The sequence below is a fragment of the Capra hircus genome, chromosome 29 (genome assembly GCF_001704415.2).
Source record: "Capra hircus breed San Clemente chromosome 29, ASM170441v1, whole genome shotgun sequence".
NCBI lineage: Eukaryota > Metazoa > Chordata > Mammalia > Artiodactyla > Bovidae > Capra > Capra hircus.
Window position 1 is genome coordinate 40,951,088 of NC_030836.1, and position 22,432 is coordinate 40,973,519.

The window sequence follows — 22,432 nt, forward strand, 5'->3', positions numbered from 1 at the left end:
GATTGGTTTAGAGTTTTGCAGCCGCCCAGACAAACTTGACGGGGATTGGTCGAACCTTCAGTTTTGAAAATCGTAGGTTTGGCCCGCGCTGTACCGCCCCGTTGGTTCACTGCAGCCGCAAGCCTTGGAGGCCGGGAGCCGTGGGGCTTGGGCAGGCTGGGATTTGTGTTGAGGGGGTCGCCGGACTTGGATCGGAGCAGCAGTTAAGGAGACGCGGTGCAGTCGAGTGAGTCTGCGCGGGCGGCTGGCGGGGCTGGGGTGTCGTTAGCAATTTGTTATCCCTCCGCCAGCCCTGGACCGGGGGTCATGACCTCCCTTATCCCCGGTTGCGGCCTGCAGGGGATGGGTCACCTCTTCCAAGTGACGAGGTGCCCTGCCTTGGTCCTGGGGCCCAAGATGACCCCACCCCTCCCCCTCCAGGTGCCTTTTATTGACCTGGACGCTCAGGAAGCACCCACCGACTGGGTGTTTGGCGGCATTGTACCAGATGGCATTTCTGTACAGTTAACCCTGGCTCACCACCTCCCTTATCGGCTGAGCAGCATTTTAAATTGACCCATTTCCGGAGGCCAGTGCTGACTTGTCACTCCCCCGGCCCGTTTACTGACAGTGGCCTTCCCTGGGGCGCCCAGTCAGAACTTAGCGCCAACCTTTCCGAAGTTGAAAAGGAGTAGGCGGCAAAGCTTGAGGTTAAGAGCACGGTTTAAATCCGGGCCCCTCCCTTGACTTACCCGAAGACCTGGGCTTAACTTCAGTCTGCCTCAATTTGCTCATCTGCACCAGAATCTCCTTGAGGTTGTGGCGAGAATGAAATGAGATGATGCTCCACCCGAGCATGGAGCAGGTCTCTTTACAGAAAGTAGCTATTACGAGCTTCCTCACTGAGGTGTGGTCAGGGTTATCTGGTGGTATTCCCGCACCCTCAAAAGAACAGTCATTGTGAAGGAGGGCCGTGGGGCTCTTAATGTATGACGTGAGAAAAGTATTGGGAGAGGAAGATGAGCCTCCTTCACCCTTGGTGGGGCGTAAGGTGCTTTGGGTTTGTATCCAGGTTCTTATAGGGGACTGAAAAGATTTTTATCGCCTTTCCCCAGACCCTCATTCTTAACACTGATCTCCTTTCTCAGGGTCATCTCTGATCTAATGACAGTGACCCTTTTTAAATAGGCTGAGGCTGCTGAAAACAAACCTCCTTATGGAAGAAGCTCAAACACTTCTTTGCACTTTGTGTAAGAAGCCCTGACCCACTTTGCCATTTACTTTTTTAAATAAAAGAGCAAATTGTTGCTCTCCATAGCACAAATTGTTTTGTGTTCCTTAAACAGGTCTCTCCTGGCCTCAAACTGGATTCCTGTCGTTAGCCAGGACTGAACGCTGGGACAGAGGGACTGGGGGGAGTCAGAGGGATGGCAGCCAGGAGGCTGTGCTGTGACTGGAATCTGCACACCTGTCTCCGCCCAAAGCCTCCGCGGTCCTGCCCAGTTGGTCCTGCCCTGACGGGTGCTGCTCTTAGCTCCTCGGAGTAGGGCTTTGGATGAGAAAGGCGTGCTCTAACCTGTGTAGAATGGCCTCATTTGGTGTCCCTGTGTGTGTGTGTGTCTTTGGGGAGGGAGTTAGAGTGGCTGTAGAATGTTTATTTCTAGGTGTACAGTTGATAGATGGATCTGTTCATTCAACAGGTGTTCCTTTTGTGCCAGGCATTCTGCCAAGCTCTGGGCTTCAAAGCTACGAGCAAGACAGATCAGGGCTTGCCCTCAGGGAACAAATGCTTAGTGGGCTAGTGGACAGGTAGTCAGGAAGCAGATACATCGTCACCTGAGGGTTGTGCAGAGTATTGAAATTGATGGATAGGATGGTGGCTGGTAGTCAGGTCCTCCCTGCATTGCTGAGAGCCAAGTGCTGAGGAGTGAGCTGTACCAAATAGGAGACAGAAGGTTCCAGGCAGAGGGCAGAGCTTGCTCGAGGAACAGAGGCCAGTGTGCCCTGGAAATCAGGCTCCGGGAAGGCAATCCTGTGAGGCTGCAACAGCACCTGGCGTTAAGCCCTTTATAGGGGTCAGTGACTTAGCCCCTCCTTCCAGAACTTCCTGTCTTAGGTAGAGGCTGAGCTGTGGGTGGTTCCTGGTTTTGAAGGTGTTGATTGGGTGGTGGTCACTGCCATGGCATGAGACACGCAGTCTGTTATTATGGCTTGTGACTGTCACCTATTAATCCATTCTTTCATTCATTGCCCCAGTCGGGATGTTTATTGAGCCCCTGCTATGAACCACAATAGAACACTTCTTCCTTGCTTGGGGCTTTGGTGATAATTTTATAACTGAATTTTGAGGAGAATATCTGAGTTTCTAGTTGTTTGTTTTTGTTTGAGTTGCTAGTTTCTTAAGAAATTAAGACATAGAAAGCAAGCTTATGGTTACCAAAGGGGAAAAGGGGGAAGAGATAAATTAGGAGCTTGGGGTTAAAATATACACACTATGATATACAAAATAGATAACCAACGAGAACCTACTGTATAGCCCAGGGAACTCTACTCAGTATCTTTTAATACTGAGATACTCAGTATCTTTTCTTGTAATGAAAAAGAATAGATATATATGTATCTGTAAACTGAATCACTTTGCCACGCATCTGAAACTAAAATCAGCTATACGTCAATAAAAACTATTTTTAAAAAATTAAGGGAAAACTAATTTTGTATTTTATACTGCCTGATATTTCTAGACTAAGTTTTCTAAAAAACAAGACATTGCTTATCCGTTTCCCTCATGCTCCCTCATCCATCCGAAGGCGTTTCTGTTCCAGGGAGAGAGTTATGGGGCCCCCCAGAGAAGAGCCTCTCTCTGGACCACCACTTTCTTACCCACTCCTTTGGAATGCAGATCTGTCATTTACTAGCGTCCATAAGGGGCAGTTGGATTTGATGTTCTTTGACCTGACACCTGGGGTTAGCTTGTGTGTACCTCAAGTGTTAGTCACTCAGTTGTGTGTGACTCTTTGCAATCCCATGGAATGTAGCCTGCCAGGCTCCTTTGTCCATGGGATTCTCTAGGCAAGAATACTGGAGTGGGTTACCATTCCCTTCTCCAGGGGATCTTCCCTACGCAGGGATCGAACGCAGGTTTCCTGCATTGCAGGCAGATTATTTACTGTCTGGGCCACCAGGGAAGCCCCTAGGTGTCCCTTAAGGTGGCCCTCAATCACCTTCAGGCAGTAAGAGGAGTGGGTAAGAGCAGGCATGTATGTGGGCAGGTCAAGGGGTCCTACCTGGTGGGACTGCAGTTTCTCCTGAACCCAGGAAGGCCATTTGTAATGAGGTCCATTGATCCCAGATTTGGCTGGGCAGCATGGACTTCTGCAGACAGTGTCCTATGGGGCTGGGGAGGGGGTGGTGTTAGAAGAGTGTGAGGATTCCAGCCTGAGCCCCCATGCCTCTTGTCTCTGCTTTCTCCAGGCAGAGCCACCATGGGGACAACAGCCCAGGGGCCCATTCACTTGCTGGAGCTATGTGACCAGAAGCTCCTGGAGTTTGTCTGCAACGTGGACAATAAGGACATGGTGTGGCTGGAGGAGATCGAGGAGGAGGCCGAGCGCATGTTCACCAGGTGCGAGGCTGGGGGGGCCGGGGGCGGCAGCAAGAGGGGGGCACGCTGGCAGGACGCACCAGGGGCTGCCTGGCTGCTGCGGTCTTCGGGCACTTCCCCACCTGAGAGGCAAGACAGGCTGCCGGGGTCCCTCCTGAGTGCCCCAGTTGCTCGGGCTAGGGAGAGGGGTTGGCCTGTGCTTCGGAAGGTAGGGCCGCCTGGCAACCTTGCTCCCCTGCTGTGTCTATACGAGGAAGCCCCGAGTGCCTGGCTGTGACTCTCACGCAGCCTTGGAGTGCTCGCTTGGTGCTGGTCACCCCAGCTTGACCAGCCACTGTCAGGAAAGGGGCAGCGGTCTGACTGGGTGGGGGAGGGGCAGTGGTTTCCCGGCAGCCTCGACCATCACTGTCTTCGTACCAAACAGAGAATTCAGCAAAGAGCCTGAGCTGATGCCCAGAACGCCTTCGCAGAAGAACCGACGGAAGAAGAGACGAATTTCTTCCATTCAGGACGAGAACAGAGACCCTATCCGGAAAAGGTACGAGGGGCAGGAGGCTTGGCGCCCACGAGGAGAGTTTGATTCAAAGGTGTTAACGAGATCAGGAGCAGTGGGCACTGCGTGCACCATGCCGAGGGGGATGAAGCAGGCCTGGAGCCCGTGGAGTCCAGAGCTTATGTGCGTTAGGGTAGGGGTGGTGTTTGATCTGGGCCTCGGAGGATGGGGAGGGTTTCTGGAGGTGCGAGAAGCAAGAGAATCTGACTTTCTGCTTGGGGGAGAGTGAACAGAGGTGTAGCCTGGGGGCTGGCTGTCTCCCAACCCCCTGTTGCTATGCTGGTTCTAACTGTCCCTGTAATGACCGTGGGTTTCAGAGTACCAGGGGAAGGAGGCTGGGTCTTGGAGTCAGGCAGTCCTGGGTGTACACCCCAGCTCTGCTGCGTAGCAACTGTGTGTCCTTGGGTTAATGTTCCACCTTTCCGAACCTCAAGTTTCTGAAATTTAAAGTGAGGATGAGAGTCCCTGCCTCTCGGGGACTGTCTGGTGGATTAAGCGACAGAAGGAGCAATTCCTCCAGCAGGGTGCTTGGCCCAGTCTGACCCAGTCAGCGGGAGTTTTAGGGGAATTTAATCTTCCAGCAGTCTTGTGAGGACTGGCATCATCCCAGTGCACAGATAGGGAGACTGAGGCTCGGAGAAGAGCATCTGGGGTCTCTTGGCTAGAGGCGGCAGAGCCTGAATTGGAACCCCAGTCTTCTGCCTCCAAGCTTCAGACTCCTCTGGAGTTGGCAGCTCCTCCAGCTGGAACTGTGGGCAGCCTCCCCACCTCCCTGGGCCGTTTCAGCTTCTGTTCCGCCCCCTGCACCAGGTTGTCCCGCAGAAAGTCGCGGAGCAGCCAGCGGACCTCCCGGCACCTCCGCAGCAAGGACAAGGTGGAGAAGCTGGCCACGGTGGTGGGCGAGAATGGCTCTGTCCTGCGGCGCGTGACCCGGGCTGCCGCCGCAGCGGCAGCCGCTTCTGTGGCAGCCGCCCCTCCTTCACCCATCTCCAGGTCTCCCACCGTCCTGACCAAGAATCCCAAGGAGAGCCCAACCCAGGGCCAGTCAGTGCCTGCGGTAGAGATCAGTGCCAGTGAGCGCCAGAGCGCCGAGCAGTACCTCAGTCACCTCCAGTCTGCCCAGGCTCCGGCCTGTGCCCTGGCCCCGGCCTCCCAGATCCCCTTGAGCTCGGATGAGGATTCAACACCCCATAAGGCAGAGGCGGGGAGGCTGGAGTCTGTCACCGTGAGCTCCCTGATGACTACACCTCGGGACCCCAAGGGCCGAGGGGCCGGGACAGGAAGATCCGCCTCCAAGCTCCGGATTGCAGCGGCCACCCCCGGCCCACAGGACTCACCCAGCTCTCCGGCCTCCCCGTGGCGGGAGCGAGTGCTGGCTCCCCTCCAGCCAGATAACTTCTCCACCCCAATGGGAGCCCGTGTGGACCGGCAGTCCGTGCGGCGCAGCCTGATCGCCCCAGGCCCCCAGGCCTCCCTGGCTCAGAATCACTCCCCAGTTTCCAAAGAAGAGAGCACCATCCGACGATCAAGCAGAAGGATCGCGAAGAAGACTGCCAAAGAGCCAACTGCCTCCGCCCGCATCATCTGTGAGTTGGGGCTCGGTGTTGGGCAAGGCTGCAAAGGGTGGTCCTTTGTGCCTGGCTCAGCGGAGGGTGTCTGGGGCCCCTCCAAGTAAGGAGCTGTGCACAGAACTTCCTGTGATGATGTGAACGTCCCAGATCTGTGCCATCCCACATAGTAGCCACTAGCTAGCCACGTGTGGCTATAGAGCCTTCAAAATGTGGCTCCTTTGATCCAGGAGCTGAATTTTTAGTTTTATTACCTTTTATTTATTTCTGATTTAAGTTGCCACGCAAAGCTCGTGGCTGCCATGTTGGACAGAGCAGATTCAATCCAGCGCTCTTGTTTTCCAAATGAGAAAATTGAGGTCTAGCACTGTTTTCCACAGTGTCCCCATGGTTAATGCCATGCTGAGCTTACACCTGGGCCTGTCCCTCAGGGCCGGCATGTTCCCCTTCCCTCCTGCCCAGACTCTCTTAGATTCAGCCTGCTTATGGGCCACCTCCTGTTAGCATAACTGTAGGGCCTGGAGATACTGAGGTGAAGAGAGATGAACTCTGGGAGGGACACATAGCTGGGTTTGAGTGCCAGGTCCACCCTTTACCGCCCCGTGACCCCGGGCAAGTTACAGGAATTCCTTTATGAGCTTCACTTTCTCACGTGTCAGCTGATAATAATAGTATCACTTCAAAGGGTCATTGGGAGGTTTTCTTGTTAGTGCACATAGGATGCTTAGAACAGTGGCTGCACAGAGAAAGGGCTGTGTAACGTTAGCTACTTTGTCATCATCTGATCCCAGCTCCAGGGATCCTTGTTCCAGGTGGGAGCCTGTGTCGTGAGCCGCAGATAAGGACAGGCAGCTCTAAGAATCAGGGCTGTCTGCATGGAGGAGGTGGGGTCTGAGCTGGGAGGGTTGCGAAGACTTCCTGGGCTTTTGCCTGGTGGAAAAATTCAGGAAAAGGTATTCCTGGCGGAGGGAACAGCTTGTATGGAGACCCTGAGGCCTGAACTGGCCAGTGATGGGGTATCTGGGTCTCAAGCTTGACCCCATGAAGGATGTGGCCCCTCAATGGTTGTTGGAAGGTTCCAGCACTGTGTGAAAAACAGCCAAGAAGAGAAGGAACAGGGCAGAGAGTCCAGGGAGGAGGGTCTAGCCAGAGGACAATGAGGTCCTGGGATGGTGGAGAGGACAAGCCAGGTATTTACATTAATGAAACTGAGGCTTAAGGAGGCCACTGAGTCTGCTAAGTTGGGAAGCTGGGGCTAGAGCCCCCTGTATTTGGTCCTTTCTAGGATGGCGGGCTGCTCACCAAGGAGGCCAGGTGGAAAGCCTCGGGGTGGGGCATCACCAGGAGGGCCTGGCCCAGTTTCTTCCCTGCCTGGGGAAGGGCTTGCTCTAGGGTTTGGGGCTCAGGGAGACACAACTGATGGCCCATGCAGACCTGTGGTCTGACACACTGACCATATTTGGATTCTCAGAAGGGCCCAGATGGTTCTGACCTGTCTTGGGGATGGGGATTTCCTTAGGTGTGAATCTCATCCTGGGCAGGAGCCCAAGGGGGAGAGCAGACCTGGAATTCTAGAGGGAGGGTCAGGGAGAGACCCTCAAGGCTCCCCCACGCTTCTGGTTCAGACATCTGGACACTCTTAAGCCAGTCTTTTCCCTGGAGAAGGAAATGGCAACCCCCTTCAGTATTCTTGCCTGGGGAATCCCATGGAGGGGAAGCCTGGTGGGCTGTAGTCCATGGGGTCGCAAAGGAGTTGGACACAGCTTAGTGACTGAACAACAACTTGGCCCCGCCCTGAACACAGGTGGGCTTCAGATTTGATCTGCCTTTGACACAGTCCTATGGAAGGAAGATAGTCAGACAAGGTGGTTAAGCCCTGGAGACACTAGAGCCTGCAGGACCTGGGGCATACCCTTCTCAGAACCTCAGTTTTCCCATCTGTTAAATGGTAAGAATGCCTGTCTTGAGTGTGGGTAGAAGACCCATCTTAGTGGTTGGATATGGTATAGCTCATTCGTGCAAAACAAAACAAAACTAGGTGATAAAACCACAGTCAGCCTGAGTCCCTACAGCTCAACCGAGGAGTGCCTAGCTGACCCTCCTAGGGTGCTCAAGGGTGTGGAGCAGGGAACGGCGAGAGGGCTTCCTGGAGGCCTTCCTGACACCCGGGCCCTGGGGCTTAGCTCGGCGGGCAGCTTAGAGGTGGGGGTCTTAGTTTGGGTTCCCCGGAAGCAGCCCTCAATGTCAGGGTTTGAGAAGAGCTTGTTACTGTGGGAGGGAGAGGAAGCACCTGCAGCAAGGGAGCGGGGAGGTGACCACCAGTAACGGGACTGGGGCCTCTGGAGCCAGTGTGGAGCCCTTGGGAGGGGCTGCTGGGTGGAGGCATTAACCCCCCGAACTGGCAGGGTGCACAGTTGGCCACACTTCACTGGGCAAAGAAGTGGTCTCTGAAGTGGTCAGGTGGGGCCAGGGCCACTGCCCCAGGTTTCTGCAGGGCCCAGCTTTACAGGCCGGGCTCCTCCCCAGCTCTGCACTGGGAAACGGCCCCTCAGCCCCTCTCCAGGCCTTTGCCCTGCCACCAGACCTGTTTGAAAGCCCTAATGGCTTGAGTCGGCACTTAACATTCCAGAGAAGCCTTTACACACTTCTGTGTGGTCACATGGGCGTCTTCTCACCTTTCAGCCCACTCATCAGCAAGCCCTGAGCTGGGATGGGAGGCAGGGGGTGGGAGGAGTCTCCTGGCTGTGGACACCGCAGGTAGGAGCCTGCCTCTGTTCTCCACCCCACTCCCCCAGGCCTGCCGGCCTCCCCGCTAGTGAAAGTCGCTCAGTCTCTGTCTTTGCGACTGCATGGTCTATAGTCTGCCAGGCTCCTCTGTCCATGGAATTCTCCAGGCAAGAATATTGGAGTGGGTTGCTGTTCCCTTCTCCAGGGGATCCTTCCAACCCAGGGATCAAACCCTGGTCTACTGCACTGCAGGCAGATTCTCTGTCGCCTGAGCCGCCTTGGAAGCCTCACAGAAGGAAGGTCCCTGCTTCCGGCCTCCCATCCTCTGCCTTAACGTCTGGCCACGCCCCCGTGGCTCAGATGCTTCGCAAAGCCCGCTCCTTCCTGCCTCATGGCCTTGGCAGATGCTGTTCCTTCTGCCCAGACTGGCACCTCTCAATTTGCGGCCTCAGGACCTCAAAGAGCTTTTGATTATGAGGACTCTTATCTGTTGGTAGTTATTTAATACTTTAATAGAAGAGTAACAAACCTATTAAGGTTAGTTTTTCTTTCTTTTTTTTTTTTAAAAATAACTGTTTTCCAAACAAATGTGGTGAGGAGACTGGTGCTGTTCTCCTGCTGTGAGAATAAATGGCACCATCCTGTTGATGGGCGGCTTGGAAGAAGGCAGCTGGGTGCTGCCTTCAGTCTGTCACGTTGTGCTGTGTGGGTTCAAGTCTGCGGTGAAAATTTGGCCTCACACAGAAACCTAGCTGGCAAAGGGAAGAGGACTTAGAAAGCATTTTGTTGTGTATTCTCTTTGTTCTTCCAATTAATTTGTGCGTACTCGCAAGTGTGCGGAGTTACACACATCTTCCAGGTGTCGACGCACTTTATCATATATTGTCTTAAAGGACCACGTTTGCTTTCTGGTCTCATCAGAAAGGTTTTTAGGTATCAGGAAGCTATGAAGTTCGTGGCGGTTTTGGCTTTTTGTGGGGCTCAGTTTTTTTATTCTTGGCAACAAATCCTGTTCATTTGATTTGAAGGGACAGGCTCCCTTTGTTCATTTCTAAGACAGTATCTGCCAGACACCCAGGCTAGTTGAGCCACAGTTGGTCAGTTGTTCTTTGACTTAAAAACAGCATTCTGTTTAAAAATAAAGGGAGGGGGTGGGGCCGGTTCAGGTGAGACCTCAGACCCCTGTGCTTTTTAGAGATTTGGCTATGCAGCCCAAGGGCATTTTGCTTACACTCTTCTTTATGACAGAGTGTATTAAAAAGATATGAACTTAAGTTTATTTATTTTAAAAATATTTTATTTACTTACTTATTTATTTGGCTGCAAGTTTTTTTTGTTTTTTGATGCTTACTTATTTGACTGTGCCGTGTCTTACTTGGGGCACGCGGGATCTTTGATCTTTGTGGCAGCATGTGGGATCTTTAGTTGAGGTTTTTGTATTATGGTGAAAATAGTTAAGACCTTGTGGGTCCCCCGAAAGAGTACTCTTGGGCCCTCAGCTCTCAGGAGACCCAGACTACACTCAGAACTACTGGCCCAGACATCCCCCACCCCCTCCTTTGCAGCTTTCTTGCACTTCACTTTCCAGCCTCCAGACCAGCTTGAAGTCCTCTTCTCTCTCCTATCATGACACGTGTCACTTGTCAGCCTCAGGATTGTGTGGCGATTGTCTAGACCAGCTTGCGGCCCGTCTGGTCTGCTCGCCGTTGGGCCCCCAGGGCCTGGCGCATAGTAGGCCCTCGACGCATGTTTGCTGAATGCTCTGCTGCTTCGTGTTCAGCCTGTGCTGGAAGTTGGAGGCCCGAAGCCCAGCATTGTCCCTCTTTCCAGGCACTCCCCGCCCAGTGAACTTTGTCCTCGGAGGGGCTTGTCACCAGCTAGGGAGTAGCAGGAGACATCAGGCAGCAGCTCTGTGGAGGGTGTGAGGAGTCAGGGGGTGCTGACAGCAGGGCTCTGCACCCCAGGAACGGGGAGGGGTCTGTGGGGTGGAGGGGGTCTGGGTCTAGTGAAGGGAGGGGGCTACATGGTGGGGAGGATCTGTGGTAGTGAAGGGAGGGGTCTGTGGGGTGGAGAGGTCTGTAGGGTGAGGGGGTCTGTGACTAGTGAAGAGAGGGGTCTGTGGGGTGAGGGGGTCTGTGACTAGTGATGGGAGGGGTCTGTGGGGTGAGGGGCTCTGTGACTAGTGATGGGAGGGGTCTGTGGGGTGAGGGGGTCTGTGACTAGTGAAGGGAGGGGTCTGTGGGGTGAGGGGCTCTGTGACTAGTGAAGGGAGGGGTCTACAGGGTGGGGAGGATCTGTGGTAGTGAAGGGAGGGGTCTGTGGGGTGAGGGGGTCTGACTAGTGATGGGAGGATCCGTGACTGGTGAAAGGAGGGGTCTGTGGGGTGGAGGGGGTCTGACTAGTGAAGGGAGGGGTCTGCAGGTGGAGGGGGTCTGTGGGGTGGAGGGATCTATGACTAGTGAAAGGAGGGGTCTCTGGGGTGAGGGGGTCTGTGACTAGTGAAGGGAGGGGTCTGCAGGTGGAGGGGGTCTGTGACTAGTGATGGGAGGGGTCTGCAGATGAAGGGGGTCTGTGGGGTGGAGGGGTCTGTGGGGTGGAGGAGTCTGTAGGGTGAGACAGTCTGTGACTAGTGATCGGAGGGGTCTGTGGGGTGAGGGGGGTCTGTGACTAGTGATGGGAGGGGTCCCTGGGGTGAGGGGGTCTGTGACTAGTGAAGAGAGGGGTCTGTGGGGTGGAGGGGGTCTGGGTCTAGTGAAGGGAGGGGTCTACAGGGTGGGGAGGATCTGTGGTAGTGAAGGGAGGGGTCTGTGGGGTGGAGGGGTCTGTAGGGTGAGGGGGTCTGTGACTAGTGAAGAGAGGGGTCTGTGGGGTGAGGGGGTCTAACTAGTGATGGGGGGCGGTCTGTGACTAGTGAAGGGAGGATCCGTGACTGGTGAAAGGAGGGGTCTGTGGGGTGGAGGGGGGTCTGTGACTGGTGAAGAGAGGGGTCTGTGGGGTGGAGGGGGTCTGACTAGTGAAGGGAGGGGTGTACAGGTGGAGGGGGTCTGTGACTAGTGAAGGGAGGGGTCTGCAGGTGGAGGGGGTCTGTGGGGTGGAGGGGTCTGTGACGAGTGAAGGGAGGGGTCTGTGGGGTGAGGGGGTCTGGGTCGAGTGAAGGAGGGGTCAGCAGGTGGATGGTGTCTGTTGCAGAGAGACGCAGCCAAGCCCCCAGCAGAGCCTGGCTGCCCTGGACTTCTTGGACAGACCAGGCTGGTTCTGAGGGCGTCTTTTTGTCCCTTTGTTTTCCCGTCAGGCCACAGTTACCTGGAGAGGCTCCTGAATGTTGAGGTGCCCCAGAAAGTCAGGTGAGTTGAGTTCCGGGGCTTAGGGACCTTCCTGGGGCTGGGCAGGGCACACACACTGCAGGCCCTTTCCAGGTGAGGCCCCCTGGTGGAGGCATTTCCTGTGCCTGAGCCTTCCCTTTCCTTGGGAACCACTCCTGAGCGGCCCACCGCTGCCCCCTGCCCCAGTTTTACCAGGAAGTGCCCCACGGGTGCCAGGTCTTCCCACATTGCTTGTCAACATCCCTCGTCAGCCCTGGCCCCTCCAAGCCTTATCCTGGGGCCAGAGCTCCATAGGTTGTCAAATCCAAAGCCCTGAGGGTGAGCCAGCACAGTCATGAGGAGTCAGTTCCTCCTGGAGTGCGCGGTGTGGGGATCAGAGCTGCTCCATTTATACCCCAGCCGTGCTTGGGCCCAGCGCCCCTTTTCCAGGGGGCCGCGTCCTGCCATCCCTGGAACTACTGCAGCCCCCACCCCCTACCCCCATGGCCCCTGCCCTGGAGCAGAGGGTTGGTGCTGGGGATGGGCAGACCCACTGGCTTTGCTGGCCCCACAGTAAATGGAGGAGAGGCCTCAATGAGACATGGCTCATTCTGGCCAACCGGCTTGACAGGGAGCTGGGAAAGGGCTGACATCCAGAACCCAGGCCCCGATGGGATCTGAGTGAAGCCAGACTCAGAAGCTGACATCCCTCGTCTGCCCGGGCCGCAGACTTAGAGCACCCAGCACCTGGCTCTGGCTGCCCTGCCCACCTGGGGCTGTTGGGGCTGTGGTCCAGTCTGGGGCATCTGACGGACCCCTTCTGGCTTGCTCCCCCAGGGCACGGGAGAGGGGCTCCCTTGGGGAGGCTAGGGCAGGGTGGGTCCCACAGTGCCCCCTGCTTTGCTTCCAGCCCCAAGGAGGAGGAACCCAGCAAGGAAGCTGAGCCTAAGGAGGCAGCCGAGCCAGAGGTAAGTGGGCAGGCCAGGGAGGGGTGGGCTCGAGGCCTGCGAGTCCCGGGGGCAGACTCCTGAAGCCTTGGTTCTTCCCTTAGGTCCCCAAGAACAATGGCAGGGCCTTGCAGCTCCGCAGCACCACCAACATCACCCTTAGCCCACCCAGCTCACAGCCTGCAGCCAGTAGCCAGGGTAAGTGTGAAGGGCGGCAGGGTGAGTCTCCTGACCTGCTGGTGAGGGACACTCAGGGCTGTGCAGGCCTTGGTAGCCTCTGTCTGACTTTCTCTCGGAAGAGGGGCAAGGCGGGGTTTCTGGGCTGACAGGCTGAGGGTACGTGAGACCCGGGGTGCAGAAATCTGCTTGAGTCGACATGTTTCATCTCCCACCTTTTGGCTGAAGCTGCTGCTGGGTGCAGTTGGGAGGCCATGGCCAGTTGGTCCAGGAAGCTGGGCTGGGGGGACCTGAATTAGGGCAGTAACTGTGAACATGCCAGGTCAAAGCCTTGAGCCTCCCTCCAGGGTGGGGAACAGGAGGGTCTGGGTGCTGGGGTGTGAGCACGTGGCTTTGCGTTTTGTCTGCCGCTGGCTCACTTCTCACCTCTAGGTCTCCCGGCTGAAAGGGCAGGAGCGCTGCGGGCACCTCCCCTGGTTCAAAGTGCAGTACCTGAGGGGGCTTGAACGTGGCTCCCTGGCTTTATGACTGGGTTAGGGACAACGGCCGCGCCAGCCCCACAGACCTCAGGGGTCGCTGCCAGAACCTTTTGGAGTAGAGAGTGTTGTGAGGGACTTCCCTGACAGTCCAGCGGCTAAGACACCACACTTCTACTGCAGAGGGCGTGGGTTCAACCCCTGTCTGGGGAACCAAGACCCTGCATGCCACATGATGTGGCCCCCCAAAAACAGAAACGTGAAAGTGTGATAGTGTTGAAGAACTGGGGGAGGGGAGATCGGCCCCTTCTGTTGCCAGGGAAACAGAACCTACTGACCCGCACCCCACATGTTGACCCTGTTCAGGAGCACCCCACCCCCACCCCTGTGCCACCCCTAGCGGAAAGGGCCAGGAATGGTCAGGTTTTGAAGCCAGTCCAGGGGCCTGTTAGAGCTTATAGCTTCCAATTCTTCTTCCCATGAAAGGCACCCATGTTAGTGTTAGGCTGGGGAGAGGGGGCAACTGGGCTCTCAGTATTAAAGGCGGGTGGGATGTGCTTGGGGCCACCTCGATGGGACTGTCTCACCGTTTCACCCCGGAGGTCAGACCTGGGGACAAGGGGTCTGTGGACTGGGGGCAGCATGCTGGCTCTGCATGTCCCGAGATGTGTCAGGACCAGACGGTGCTAAGGCGGATGCTCCTGCCCCTGGCCACCCCGAGATATGCTGGGAAGAGAGCTTTGCCCCTGCCAGGGCTGCTGCCCGTGGGCCCCTTCCCTGGACCCCTCCGCACCCTCCCTGCCACCCCCTTGAACCTGCTCTTTCCACAGAGGCCGAGACTGACCAGGCAGATCACCCCAAGGAGCCACCCCAGAGTGTCAGGTTTGCATCCGGGAAGGGGAGTGCAGGCCGCCATTCAGAGGGGCAGGAACCCTGAGTCCTTGGCTGAGGAGGGTGGGCACCTGCGTTTCCTCTCGGCAGAGGTGGGGGCTGGTGCTCTCTCTTAATAAAGGAGGCAGCTTCGTGCTGTGGGGTGAGCCTGGCCTGGGGCTGGGCGATGGGATCCCTGGCTGCATGAGCTTAGGCTGGTTCATTTCCCTTCCTCTGACCAGGCAGCAGAGGGTCAGTCAGGGAGACTCACCTCTGTGGTACCTTTCAGGCTGGAGTCTTGGGGGCTGGGCCCAGTTCTGTTCACAGCGGGGCATCTTTTCTGGGGCATGGCAGGGCTGCTGGGGAGGACACCAGGGCCGGCCCCCTGACACCGCTGCCTCCACGCCTCGGCAGGAGGAAGCGCAGCTACAAGCAGGCGGTGAGCGAGCTGGACGAGGAGCAGCAGCTGGAGGATGAGGAGCTGCAGCCCCCCAGGAGCAAGACCCCCTCCCCGCCCTGTCCTGCCAGCAAGGTGCGTGCACGCTGCCCTCCCTCTGAGCCGCTGTCCCGCCCCCGGGCTCTGGCCCTGGTCTCCTCTGTCCCGCCCCCTGGGGTCTGACCCTGGTCTGTCTGTCCCGCCCCCTGGGGCCTGACCCTGGTCTATCTGTCCCGCCCCCTGGGGTCTGACCCTGGTCTGTCTGTCCTGCCCCTGGGGTCTGACCCTGCTCTGTCTGTCCCACCCCCTGGGGTCTGACCCTGGTCTGTCTGTCCCTGGTCTGTCTGTCCTGCCTCTGGGGTCTGACCCTGCTCTGTCTGTCCCACCCCCTGGGGTCTGACCCTGGTCTGTCTGTCCCGCCCCCTGGGGTCTGACCCTGCTCTGTCTGTCCCACCCCCTGGGGTCTGACCCTGCTCTGTCTGTCCCTGGTCTGTCTGTCCCGCCCTCTGGGGTCTGTCCCTGGTCTGTCTGTCCCACCCTCTGGGGTCTGACCCTGCTCTGTCTGTCCCAACCCCCGGGGCCTGACCGTGGTCCCGTCTGCAGGTGGTGCGGCCCCTCCGGACCTTCCTACACACCGTGCAGAGGAACCAGATGCTCATGACCCCGACCTCGACCCCCCACGGCAACATCATGAAATCCTTCATCAAGCGCAACACTCCCCTGCGTGTGGACCCCAAGGTGAGGAGCTGCCAGGGTCTGGGCCAAGGCAGGTTGTGGCCCAGCCCACCGGTCAGGGGCCAACTCGAGCCTCTGTGGCCCTGGGCTGCCTCGACCCTGGGGACTGTCCCATCCCCTTGGGCTCTGCCTGGCCGCCTCATGGCTTGGCTGGCTCCGGGTGGCCTCCCAGGTGCTGGGTCCTGGGCCAGAAAGTTACAGAACTGACCTGGCCGGCCGCCACCATGACCGTCCACCCCACACACACCGTCCCCTCCCGGTGGCCTGAGTAAAGTGAGGGATGCGTATGGACACCGATTTGCTGGGGTGAGGACTGAGTATGCCAGAGGGGGTGATGGAGGCGCTGGTGAGAGGTGGGCAGGCGTCACCAGGAGGGTGGTCTGCCTTCCAGGTCTCCCCCAGCCTGGCATTAACTCTTGGCTTTTTCCCTGTCTCCTCTCCTCCACAGAGCAGCTTCGTTGTAAGTAAGGCCTTCCCCTTCCTCGTAACCTAGCTCCACGCAGCACTTACCGCTGTGGCCCTGTCTCTGTGAAACTGACAGCACCTGTAGAGGCACTAACGTCATCGATGGGAGCGTTAAGGGGGCCGGAGGAGGGAGGTGAAGCCGAGGTGCTGGCAGGCCGACCCAGCGGAGCCTGCCTGGGAGGAGGAGTCTCAGAGCCTTCCTGAGGCAGGAGGCAGCAGAGGGGGTGTGACCTGCAGCCTGTCCCCGGGGCCACATCTTGCAGTGTCTCCCCAGCCCCCCGGCCACCTCCTTCCGGCCTCCCTCCCTCCCTCTTCCCTGTCGCTGGGCTCATCCTCAGGGTCTGGGGCTGCGAAGAGAACAGGCAAGGCTTCTCTGATCCCAGGCCACCGAGATTTACTGGGTTGCAGACCTAAGCTGCTGCCTTGAGGGGCAGGCAGTGCGGGGAAAGGAGGGCCGGGTCCTCCGGGTGACACTTTCTGGAACAGTCAGTGTCATCCCTTCAGAAAGAAAGCCACAGGAGCTGTTCTCTTCTCAGATGTCCCAGAGCCAAGCTGGACGAGCGGCCGTGTGCAGGGAGCCGTAGCGCACTGGGACCGGCTTGGGCCACGGTCCTGGCTCCCGGGGTCTCCTGCGCAGCTGCACAGCCACAGTCCCCGTGGTCCTTTAGTGTCCACTGGCGCTTTAAAGGGTCTCCTACCAGGAGGGCTTCTGCCTCTAGCCGAGGGTCTTAGGGTCTCAGCTTGGCAGTCAAGGGGCTTCCCCACAGCTGGACAGGCAGGCCCTGAACTTGCCTCTCCTGCAAGAAGGCTGGTCCCATCTGGGTGGACAGGGCCGGGGCATGCCATCCAGTATGCCAGGGAGCAGCTCTGTGGTCCTTAAGCACCTGTTTTTGTGCCAGGGCTCTGCTGGGCATCTGTGCCCACAGCAGTGAACCAGCCCTGGGCTTGTTCCTCCTACGAGGAACTACCCGTGCCCCACCCAGACTGCTTGGAGCCTCACAGGGCCCGTGGGGATGACCAAGGGATTCAGGAAGCTGCCCTTCCCAGTTGTGGGGAGCCCAGGTCTCTGCACGGGGCATCTGGTGGGTAGGACAGTCCTCAAAGAGACCAAGGGACCTACACAGGTCTCTGTGGCCTTGGACTGGTTTCCTAACCTTTGGGCCTACATTTCCTTGGCTATGAAATGTGGAGACAGTGGTCCATTCGTGCAGACCCAGTGAACCAAAGAGAAATGTGTGTCAAGCCCCCAGCACAGGGCTCGGCATGGAGTGGTTTGAGGAACGGCAGAGACGCTGCTCAGTTGAGGCCCCTGGAGGCAGAAGGGGCTGTGCAAGCTTTTGGATTCTTCCTGCTCTCTGCCCTGGCCTTGATGGAGGCCTCTGGGGAGCAGCCCACCTCTCAGGGTTGGGGCAGAGAGGAAGCACGGGTTCTATGGCTTAAGTAACTCTTGTTTTCGTTCTGTGAGATTCACAACGCAACAGGATAAATTCTGTGACCTGGACTGGGAAATCCTAACACCTGAGCTTCAGGAAAAGAGCCTGTTTTCCTGAGCTCTGCTGGGAGCAGGAGTCTGGCACATGGTGGGGGTGGGGTAGGAAGAAAGGGTGGGCACTCTCTGGGTGCCACATGGCCTTTGTTTCCCCGGTGCTTTCCTCACAGGCCGGCAGACGGGGTGGCCTCTCACTAGGTTCCCCTGGGTCTGGGTGTTTGGAGAGCAAAAGGCCACCTGCTCCTTCCCTGAGGGGGCCTCCTGAAGGCCAGCGCCCTCCTCCAGCCTGGCTCTTATGGCTCAGCGTCGTCTCTGTTTCCATTTCTCTATCTTCTAAAAAAAAAAAAAAAAACTTTTTATATTAAAAAAACACTTTACAGTAAAATTTATGTTAAAAATGATCATACGGTAAAATCTATACTTCGTGAAAGTATAGGTTTATGTAACCCCCTGCCACAATTGGGGTGCAGAGCAGTTCCATCCCCTCCCTTCCCTGCCCAAAACTCTATGCCCCACTCACAACCCATGTTCTCCATCACTGTAGTTGCAGCCTTTTGAGACTGTCATGGGGGGAATCATGACAGGTGACCTCTTGAGACTGGCGTCTCAGCCATTACATTTGAAGTCAGTTTCTGGTAGACAGCATATAGTTGAGTCATGGTGGTTTGGTTTTGTTTTTTCTTTTTAAAATCTAACAATGTCTGATTTATTTTGTTGTACGTTTGGATTTAAGGATTTAAGTCTAGTGTTTTATTATTGTCAGCTGTTAACCATTTTTTTTTCTCCTGTTTCCCTTTCTTGCCTTCTTCTGGGGGTCCCTTGAACATTTTTTAATATTCCATTTTAATTTGTCTTCCACGATTTGGACTGTATCATTTTGAGTGTTTTTTGGTGTTTGTTCTGAGGCATTACATACTTAACTTTCACAGTCACTTTAGCATCTGTATCATCAGTTACCTGTAGGCGCCTTGACTCCCCGCTGTGTGTGAACCTTGTCTTACATATTTCATCTCCATACATCGACAGCCCTGGCAGAATAATTTTTGCTTTCACCTGTCAAACATTTTAAAGAAACTCGAGAGGAAAGGAAGTCTGTTGATATTTACCCAGATATTTATCATTTCTGTTCTTCATTTTTGATGTTTTCTTCTGCTATCATTTCTCTTCTCAGGAAAACACACTTTCGCAATTTTTTGAGAACAGGTCTGCCGGCAGCAAATTCTCTAGTTTTCCTTTGTCTGAGAAAGTTCATTTGGGAAGGATATTTTCACTGAATAAGTGGAATTCTCGAGTAACAGTTCTTTCCTTTTAGCAATCTTACAATGTGCCATTTCTGTCTGGCCTCCATACTTTCTGATGTCCGTCAAATGATTGCTCCCTGTTAGATAATGTGTCTTTTTTTCTGGTGCTTGCTTTGCAGGTTTTTTCCATTTGTATTAAGTGGTTTTTGTGTTTGTTTTCAAGCTATGCGGGGTCTGTGTCGCGGCGTGCAGGCTTTCTCCTGTGCAGGTGGGGGCTGCTCTCTAGTTGTGGCGTGAGGGCTTCTCACTGCCGTGGCTTTCCTTATTGTGGAGCACGGGCTCTGGGCACGTGGGCTCAGCAGTCGTGGCACGTGGGCTCAGCAGCTACAGGTTCTGGGCTCTGGGCACGTGGGCCTCAGCAGTTGTGGGTTCGGGCTCTGGAGCGCAGGGTCAGTAGCTGTGGTGCATGGGCTTAGCTGATCCACAGTGTTCGGGATCCTCCCAGCCCAGGGATCGAACCCACGTCTCCTATATTGGCAGGTGGATTCTTTACCACTCAGTCATCAGGGAAGCCCTGTATTACTAAGTTATTAGCAGTTTGATTCTTTTCTGGCTGGGTATGTGTATCCTTGGGTTTATCCTGTTTAAGTTTTGATGACCTCAGCTTCCCTGGTGGCTCACACAGTAAAGCGTCTGCCTGCGGTACGGAAGACCCAGGTTTGATCCCTGGGTTGGGAAGATCCCCTGGAGAAGGAAATGGCAACCCACTCCAGTACTCTTGCCTGGAAAATTCCATGGACTGAGGAGCCTGGTGGGCTACAGTCCACGGGGTCGCAAAGAGTCGGACGTGACTGAGCGACTTCACTTCACTTCACTTCACTTTAATCTGTAGATTTATATCTTTCAGCAACTCTGGGCGTTTTCAGCCATTATTTCTTCAAGGTTTGGTTTTCTTTCTCCCCGCATTTCATAAACCTTTTGTTGTCATCCCACAGTTCCTTCAGGCTCTGTTAATTTTTCTTCAGTATCTTTTCCCTCTGTGCCTAGACTGGGTACATTCTATTGATTTATCTTCAAGTTTTCTCCATTCTGCTGTTGGGTCCATCCACTGATATTTTTTTTCAGTTACTGTATTTTTAGTTCCAAAATTTCCATTTGATTCTTCTTTAGATCTTTCACTTGCTGAGAGTTTTTATTTTTCCAGTTTCTTAAGAATCCTCTGATGACTTATTAAAGCATTTTTGTCATAGCTCTGTTAAAGTCTTTGTCAGATAATTCCAGCATGTCGTCTTGGCATTGGTGTCTGTTGATTGTCTTTTCCCTTGGGAGTTAAGATTTCCCTGGTTCTCTTATGCTGAGTAATTTGGTATTGCATCCTTTACATTTTGAATATGATGTTAGGAGTGAGTTAAAGTTGCTCAATCATATCCAACCGACTCTTTGCAACCCCATGGGCTGTAGCCTGCCAGGCTCCTCTGTCCATGGAATTCTCCAGGCAAGAATACTGCCATTCCCTTCTCCAGGGGATCTTCCTGACCCAGGGATCAAACCTGGGTCTCCCATGTTGCAAGCAGACTCTTTACTGTCTGAGCCACCAGGGAAGCCTGTGTTAGGAGACTGGGTCTTGTTTAGGTCTTATGGAGAATGTTACTGTTCACTTTAGTGGCAACCCGCTGGCCCCGGCTGTGGTTCCAGCGTCAGTTCAGATTTCCAGCCTTCACGGTGTTGTTTGGACCTGTCCAGGTGCTCCAGGCAGCGGTCAGGCTGGGGTCTGGCAGGTGGCCTGTGGCTTTAGTTCTCAAAGCTTCGGGTGTGATAGTACAGGGTTGAACCCGTGTCTCCTGCACTGACAGGCAGATTCTTCACCACTGAAGAAGGAGCCCTGAAAAAACTCACACTTTTAAAAGTTGTTTTTGAAATTATTATGTAGCCGTATCATAAGAAGTGTGAAAAATAAAGAGAAAAAATGGCACTGCTCATCTGCCTGTGCAGCCTACAGTAAACCTCTGTTAGCATATGGCAGTATTATCTTTCCTTTTCTTTTCAACTGCTAGGAAGTAGTTAATACACACAAAAGTATGTGTGTGCAGTCATATTACACATATAATAAAAAATTTATACATGTACCCGGGGGCTTCCATTGTGGCTCAGCTGGTAAAGAATCCACCTGCAATGCAGAAGACCTGGGTTCAATCCCTGGGTTGGAAAGATCCTCTGGAGACAAGAACGGCTACCCACTCCAGTATTCTGGCCTGGAGAATTCCATGGACTGTATAGTCTATGGGGTCGCAAAGAGTCAGACAGGACTGAGCGACTTTGAGTTTCACCCATCCACCCCCTTAAATAGAACATTAACAGCAACTTTCAAAACTGCCTTTCTGTCCCTTCCCAATCCCGTTCTTTCAAATATACTTTTTACATAGCTAGACTCAGAGCATACATCCAATGTTGAGCCTGACTCTTGTGTTGCCCAGGACTTTCCCAGGCCCAGGTGAGGGCACGCGTGTCTCAGGCCCCTGGGAGGCCTTTGGATTCCCCCAGGAGAAAGACCGAAGCCCCAGGCCTCCATCTGGGTGGGAATGGAGGCCCTTTTGGGGTGACTTTGCCTCTCAGAAGCAGTCTGGTGCTGCTGCCTGTCTGGTGGGGTTGGGGAGGATTGCTGTGGGGGTCCCAGGGCAACGTCTGGGGGTCGTCCTGCCCCAGCACCGGGCTGTGCTCGCTCACTCCCTACCCCTCCACCCCAGGAGAAGGAGCGGCAGCGCCTGGAGAACCTGCGGCGGAAGGAGGAGGCTGAGCAGCTCCGCAGGCAGAAGGTGGAGGAGGACAAGCGCCGGCGGCTGGAGGAGGTGAAGCTGTAAGTGCCTCCGTGCCCTGCAGCCCACCCAGCCTCGCTGGACCCCCGTGACCACCCTGTGTGCCCACAGGAAGCGTGAGGAGCGCCTCCGCAAGGTGCTGCAGGCCCGGGAGCGGGTGGAGCAGATGAAGGAGGAGAAGAAGAAGCAGATCGAGCAGAAGTTTGCTCAGATCGACGAGAAGACGGAGAAGGTGCGGGCCTGGGCTGTGGGCGGCAGCTCAGTGGGCTGGGCCCGCGGGGACCTTACCGGCCTCCTGCCCCGTGTCCTTCTCCTGTCCGTCATGGGCCCCGCAGTTCTGAGCCACGTGGAGGGTGGAAGGTCTGCTCTGGGGCGAGCACAGCCCTGTGCTCCTGGCGGGGCTGCCTCCTGGCTGCCCCCTCCCCAGGGCTGTGGGAGCAAGCCGGGTCCATGGGACTCAGAGTATCTGTCACACAGAGTACCAAGCCCCACTCCATAGGGTTGAGTGAGGGGGGCTGTTCCAATGGGCATCTGGGCTTGGGCTCTGCAGGCCAAGGAAGAGCGGCTGGCAGAGGAGAAGGCCAGAAAGAAGGCAGCAGCTAAGAAGATGGAGGAAGTGGAGGCGCGCAGGAAGCAGGAGGAGGAGGCGCGGAGGCTCAAGTGGCTGCAGCAGGTGTGAATGCGGGCGCGGCCGCAGGGAAGAGCTGGGGGAGTCTGCAGGGCCCTGAGGACCGCCGGGCACACGCCGCTGCATCAGGTTGATCCTGGTGGATCTTGTCGCCTCGAGCTCGGAAGGAGGTTCAGCAGAGGCTGTGAAGATGGGGATGGTGACAGCGACCTGCCTTGTGTTTTCTGCAGAGGCAGCAGTTTGAGGGCTAAGTCCATGGCCTCGGGAGCCAGACTTCCAATTTCATTTCTGCCCTCTGTTGGCTGTGTGACCTTGGGTGGGTTCCTTGACCTCTCTGTGTTTCATTTCCTTCAGGTAACAGTGGTATCTGTTTGATAGGGTTATTGTGAGGATTACGATTACAGGGCTTCCCTGGTGGCTCAGAT

General features: G+C 55.6%; 1 protein-coding gene across 2 annotated transcripts in view; it reads left to right on the plus strand.

Moving 5' to 3' along the window:
• INCENP (inner centromere protein) overlaps window positions 66-22,432 on the plus strand; it is a 28,784-nt gene continuing 6,417 nt past the window's right edge. Inside the window, exons 1-14 of one of the 2 annotated variants that reach the window (XM_018043465.1) lie at window positions 66-226; window positions 3,451-3,601; window positions 4,005-4,118; window positions 4,944-5,719; window positions 11,721-11,772; window positions 12,641-12,698; window positions 12,782-12,875; window positions 14,161-14,212; window positions 14,615-14,732; window positions 15,240-15,374; window positions 15,820-15,831; window positions 21,311-21,420; window positions 21,491-21,611; window positions 21,930-22,052. In XM_018043465.1, coding sequence (XP_017898954.1) covers window positions 3,462-3,601; window positions 4,005-4,118; window positions 4,944-5,719; window positions 11,721-11,772; window positions 12,641-12,698; window positions 12,782-12,875; window positions 14,161-14,212; window positions 14,615-14,732; window positions 15,240-15,374; window positions 15,820-15,831; window positions 21,311-21,420; window positions 21,491-21,611; window positions 21,930-22,052 — 1,905 coding nt within the window. In that variant the 5' untranslated portion in view covers window positions 66-226; window positions 3,451-3,461. The remainder of the gene's footprint in view (window positions 227-3,450; window positions 3,602-4,004; window positions 4,119-4,943; window positions 5,720-11,720; window positions 11,773-12,640; window positions 12,699-12,781; window positions 12,876-14,160; window positions 14,213-14,614; window positions 14,733-15,239; window positions 15,375-15,819; window positions 15,832-21,310; window positions 21,421-21,490; window positions 21,612-21,929; window positions 22,053-22,432) is intronic. The other variant, XM_018043467.1, reaches the window with a different exon arrangement.